The sequence below is a fragment of the Arachis ipaensis genome, chromosome B9 (assembly GCF_059453495.1).
Source record: "Arachis ipaensis isolate K30076 ecotype BB chromosome B9, ASM5945349v1, whole genome shotgun sequence".
Lineage (NCBI taxonomy): Eukaryota > Viridiplantae > Streptophyta > Magnoliopsida > Fabales > Fabaceae > Arachis > Arachis ipaensis.
Genome location: NC_142444.1, coordinates 116,704,341 through 116,710,260, shown reverse-complemented (window position 1 = coordinate 116,710,260; position 5,920 = coordinate 116,704,341). Strand labels below are relative to the sequence as shown.

Here is a 5,920-nt window from a genome sequence, read left to right as displayed (position 1 = left end):
TTTTTTTTCAAATAAATAATTATTTGCTACGAGAAAGTAAAATATTTAGATTTATAATAAATTAATAATTAAATTTATTTACAGTAATATATCAAAAAAAAATTTATGATTTATTAAGTATATATTTTTATATGTGATGGTTAATTTTTTGTATATATACTATGATCGTAAAATTTAATACTATCATTAACAGAAATATGTAGAAAATATTTCTTGAAAATGTAATATAAGACTATATATTTGGTAAACATAAGGGTAATTTCAAGATTTTTTTTTTTTTTTTTTGTTAGGGACACTGGAGGAGAGAGTAAAAGATAAAGTAATATAAACAGATAGATATAATAATTTTATCATAAAATAAAAAAAAAAAAGTAATGAATGGAAAATAATAGAATATATTTATGATCAAGAAGTCATTATTAAATACATGACATATATAGATATCTGTACTTACAAATATAAAGATAATATATCTAATAATTAATTTTTTTATCTATTTTTTAACTATTGACTTATTTTTACGGCAAGTTATCATTTATTCTATCAAATGGGATAATAAAAAGATAAAAATTAATATTTAGAAGAAAAAATTTTAGACTAACAATTTTTAGTCATCATCTAGTTAGTATAATTATTAAATTATTTTTAACAAATAAATTTTATTAATTTATATATATAAATTCTAAAAAATATGGATATAAATTGTATTAATTTATGTATAAAATTTTCGTAAATATAGATATAAATTATTTTTTTATATATAAAATATTTGTAAATATTGATATAAATTATTACTAATTAAATATTGATAAAAAATAATAATATTTACTGACTATGTAACATTGTTCTATTTAAAATTCATCATGTTCTACCATACAAGACTGTCATGGAAGATATTTAAAGACTATAATAAGTTAGCATAAATTATTATAAATATTAATGTTAATTACATGGATGATGAAAGAATTAAATTTGAAGTTAAAGATCGATATTAAATTACGGAATTTTCATTTTTCTCATGCAAGATACATGCTAATACTTTATACTTGTTATACCGCATACATTCAAAACATAAATTGGTTGTCAATAATAATCGATTATTTTAGAAAGTAATCATACAAATAAAAATTATTGAAGTAAATATAATCTTTCAGCGGTGTTCTCTAACAACTTTTTTTTGGTCAATTTACACCCTTACGCATACACATCCCCTTCCCTTCTCTGTGGTTCTGTATATTAACTTCCTACTCATAATTAAGATTTGAACTCGGTGCACACCAAAGCAAACATAGTTGCTACTAAACTAAGTCTTGTAGTGCTCTAACACACCCTTAAATGTTGAAGCTTTTTTTTTTTTTTTGTCATAAAAGGTTGAAGTCAATTTTAAAAATTTTGAAAAATATTGGATAGACTAAAAATATTACTTACCAAACAGAAAAAAAAAAAGGTATTCAACTTAGCATCTATGGGTTGAAGCAAATATGGGTTAATTATGTTAGCAGTTATCTCGGCTATTTAGTGGGCTGACATCAATAAATTCCTTCCCGTTTTTCCATTACAGAATGTTTCCGTTGGTTTAAACATTGGACCCAATAAAAAGATTAGATAACAATTCTCTCTCTTCCCCAAACCCAAAAATGTGCCGATTATTCATACAAACACACGCACACACACAAAAAAAAAAATGTTTCTATATTTTCATTTTCAAAATATTCAAACTAACCACAAATGGGATGGATGAAATACCTTAACATAAGTAATAAACTCAAACTAACCACACACAAAAAATGTTTCTATATTTAATATTTTGTTTATATTATTTTATTTATTTTATTTATAGTATAAACAAAATATATGTATATATATCTTATTTTTAATATAAATGGAATAAATAATATTACATTAATTAATAAATATTTTTATAATAATATATTTTGATAAATAAAATATTTAATTTATTTATTTAAAAAAATTTTCAAAATTTTTATTATATTACTTTAATTTAATCTTTCTTTTCTCTTTTTCATTTAAAAAAAATAGCCTCCAATAATCTTTAACAATTGGTACATAAGGACAACATGTTATATTAATTTTTTGGTAAACACCATAGAATCTTCTTTTAATTTATACTTTTAAATATTATTAATTAATTACCCACTAAAATATTAAATTGGGTTGCCCTGTAACATTATCCATTAACAAATTTTATTGTATTGGACTTTATTTCGAGTTCTTTAACAAAATAAATAGTATACATTAGTGACACCCAATACGCAAGATATGTTAAAACTTTTTGCCGTACAGAATTTGTTAGTTTTCTCCCTAATTAGGCTGTAATTGCAGAATATAGACATGGTGATATTTAGGAAAGTACATTGTATAAATTGTAAGCCTAGTGTGTACCTCGTCTATAATTAAGTAGACCATTGAATTAAATTGTATGTTGCCCGTGTCAAGAAATAGTAAATCTGATCTTATTCACATAAATGCTTCTATTTAATAAGAGAAAATGATGATAAACCTTCCATCTTAATAGCAAGGTTTGGAAGTGATATTACCGTTATACGTCGGTTACGAGTTATAGTTCGGCAGTCCCCTTTTTAATTGGTACGTTACTTCTGCGCATTTACCCCGCCGACTTTATGGCAATAAAGTTCTTGGTCGGTTACATACAACACGATTAATTCATACCTAAACGGTTAGTATCATCTTTTAATTATAAAAACGAATAATCGGAGTTCGCCGAGGTATGTTGGTTCAAAAACAAAGAGACTTTTCCTAAATTATTCTCTTAAACTAACTTGAGCGTCGGAGTGCTTTTTGCAGGTGCTCCCCTCATTGTCTTCACTTGGCGGCCGAGCTTCATTGTGACGTACTAGGAGATCGGCTGATAGCTTCCAAGAAACGAGTTATAGTTCGGCCATATCCAGGCAAGAACATTTGGCGCCCACCGTGGAGCCGAGAAGTTAAAGATCTTTCTTTGCTTATTTCTCACAGGCTCCAATGGCTGATGCACCACCACCCACCCCTTCCGAGCTCCTTCGGATGGTTACCGAGCTTCAACAAGCTAACCAACAAATGGCCGAGGCAAATCAACGTATGATGGAGGAAAATCAAAGGATGCAACAACAAATTGAGCAATTAGTCAATGCTCGTATCGAGCATAATAACGACCACCATGGACGACGAGACAATGATGAGCGACAATCTACACCAACGCATGTCTCGGAAACACCCCAAGATGATGAAGGTGGTGGCCCTCGTAATGATGAAGCTCCTCCTGAAGACGAGGATAATGAACCCGACAACTCTGTGGGACCATTCACAGCTGACATAATGAATTTTCAGCTTCCTAGGCAATTTACCTTGCCTACGACGTTAACCCTCTATGATGGCCTGGGAGATCTGAAGCAACACGTCAAAAAATTTCGATCTATTATGATCGTTAACGGTGCATCCGACCCTATTTTATGCCGATGTTTTCCGTCTTTTCTAGATGGTCCTGCACTTGACTGGTTTTGCTCTTTGCCTGTGGATTCTATCTCACGTTTCCAGGAGCTGGCGAAGCAATTCGAGGATCACTTTGCAGCATCGGCGATATATCTACACGGCTCCGACTATTTAACAACTGTTAAGCAAGGCCCTCAGGAAAGCCTGAAAGACTACATCACCCACTTCACGAAGATAGCGATGAAAATTCCGAACCTTCATCCCGAGGTCCATTTACATGCAATCAAAAGCGGCTTACGCCCAGAGAAGTTCCAGGAGACCATCGCTGTATCCAAGCCAAAGACACTAGCCGAATTTCGTGAGAAAGCTAAGGGGCAAATAGATATTGAAGAACTTCGTCAAGCCAGGAAAGCTGAAAAGTTGGCAAATACAAAGGATGACGATAAACCTCGGGATAGCAAGAAAAGTTTTAAGCCTACCCCACGATATGACTCGTATACGCAGTTTAACGCCAAAAGAGATGACATTATCAAGGAAATCCTGAACTCCAAGTTGATCAAACCCCCTCGAAAGGCCGGCAGCTACCCAGAACCCAAGAATATTGACAAATCCAAGTATTGCACATTTCATCAGAAGTATGGTCATACAACCGATGAATGTGTTATCGCAAAGGACCTCCTTGAACGCCTAGCAAGACAAGGACATCTTGACAAATATATTGCAGGGCATATGCAGAAAAGGACTATTCCTACAACGGACCCATCTCCCATGGGGTCCTCATCCAGGGACAAAGAAAAATCCCCCGCTGAGCCACGGGGTATCATCAATTGCATCTCTGGAGGATATGCCGGAGGTGGGCCCACAAGTTCGGCCAGAAAATGCACGTACAGGGCCATGTTGACCGTTGGGGATACCACCAACAATGCTCAGCCCGTACAAGACATCCCAGAGATGACCTTCTGTCCAGCCGACTATAATTGCATTGACACAAACTTGGATGACCCTGTTGTCATCTCTATCCAATTAGGAGACTTAATAGTCCGGAAAGTACTGCTGGACCCAGGCAGCAGCGCCGACGTATTATTTTTTGCTACATTTGAGAAAATGAAATTAAGTACTAACATTTTGCAGCCATCTGTAGGGGATCTGGTCGAATTTTTAGGAGAACGGGTTCCAGTCATGGGTTCAGTGTGGTTACAAACCACACTCGGTGAGCAACCACTTTCCAAAACTCAAGATATTCAATATCTCGTGGTCGACTGTTTTAGCCCTTATAACCTTATTCTCGGGCGACCTTTTTTAAATCGATTTGCTGCAATTGTTTCTACAGTCCACCTTTGTGTAAAGTTTCCTGTGCAGAATAATGTTGTTGCTACGATACACGGCGACTTACAGGAAGCTTGGTACTGCTATAACACAAGCCTCAAGCCTATCAAGAGAAGCAATGATCGGCGGGTTAACTCCATAAGCGCCGAGCAGCCAATATTAGCCGAACTAGATCCCAGAGTCGACTTCCAAGATCGTCCTACAGCAAACGACGACCTAACAAAGCTTTTTCTGACGGACGACCCTATGAAATTCACTTTCGTGGGAACTTCCGTCGAAAGCAAAGAGAAGGATAAGCTCATCCGTTTCCTGCGCGAGAACGTCGATTTATTTGCTTGGACATCAGGGGACATGCCAGGCATAGATCCATCTGTTATTACTCACAAATTGGCCATAAACCCGGCGGCCCGACCAGTATCCCAGAAGAAACGGAATCTCGGAACCGAGAAAAGGCTGGCATCCATGGCCGAAGCCAAAAAGCTCATTAATGCAAACTTTATCCGGAAAATCAGGTTTACGACTTGGTTAGCCAATGTCGTCATGGTAAGGAAAAGCAACGGTAAATGGCGGATGTGCGTTGACTTTACCGATCTTAATAAAGCATGTCCTAAAGACGCATATCCTTTACCTTCTATTGACACTTTAGTAGATAACTCTTGTGGTTATGGTACCTTGAGTTTCATGGATGCTTACTCTAGTTACAACCAGATTTTCATGCATCCATCAGACCAAGAGAAAACAGCTTTTATAACTGAGTATGGTAATTATTGTTATAATGTCATGCCTTTCAGCTTAAAGAACGCAGGTGCAACTTACCAGAGGCTGATGAACAGGGTCTTTGACTAGTAGATAGGCCGAAATATTGAAGTATATGTTGATGATATGGTCGCCAAGACAAAGGTCGGCCATTCCCATGTTGACGACCTTGTTGAAATCTTTGGCCAAATTCGAGCTTATAATATGAGGCTTAATCCGGAGAAGTGCGCTTTCGGTGTGCGAGGCGGCAAGTTCCTTGGCTTTATCCTCACTAGCCGAGGAATTGAAGCGAATCCGGACAAATGTCAAGCAATTCTTGATATGACTAGTCCCACAAACATTAAAGAAGTGCAGCAATTAACAGGGCGTTTGGCGGCATTATCCAGAT

General features: G+C 35.1%; 1 protein-coding gene across 1 annotated transcript; it reads left to right on the top strand.

The window, feature by feature from the left end:
• The first annotated feature begins 3,003 nt into the window (after positions 1–3,003).
• Positions 3,004–5,622, top strand: LOC148546035 (uncharacterized). The gene has a single exon (XM_088499123.1). The coding sequence runs from the start codon at positions 3,004–3,006 to the stop codon at positions 5,620–5,622; it is 2,619 nt and encodes an 872-aa protein (XP_088355249.1).
• The last annotated feature ends 298 nt before the right edge of the window (positions 5,623–5,920 follow it).

Excerpts from the sequence above, each read along its gene's own strand:
- LOC148546035 (XM_088499123.1), top strand. The coding sequence starts at position 3,004 with ATGGCTGATGCACCACCACCCACCCCTTCCGAGCTCCTTCGGATGGTT.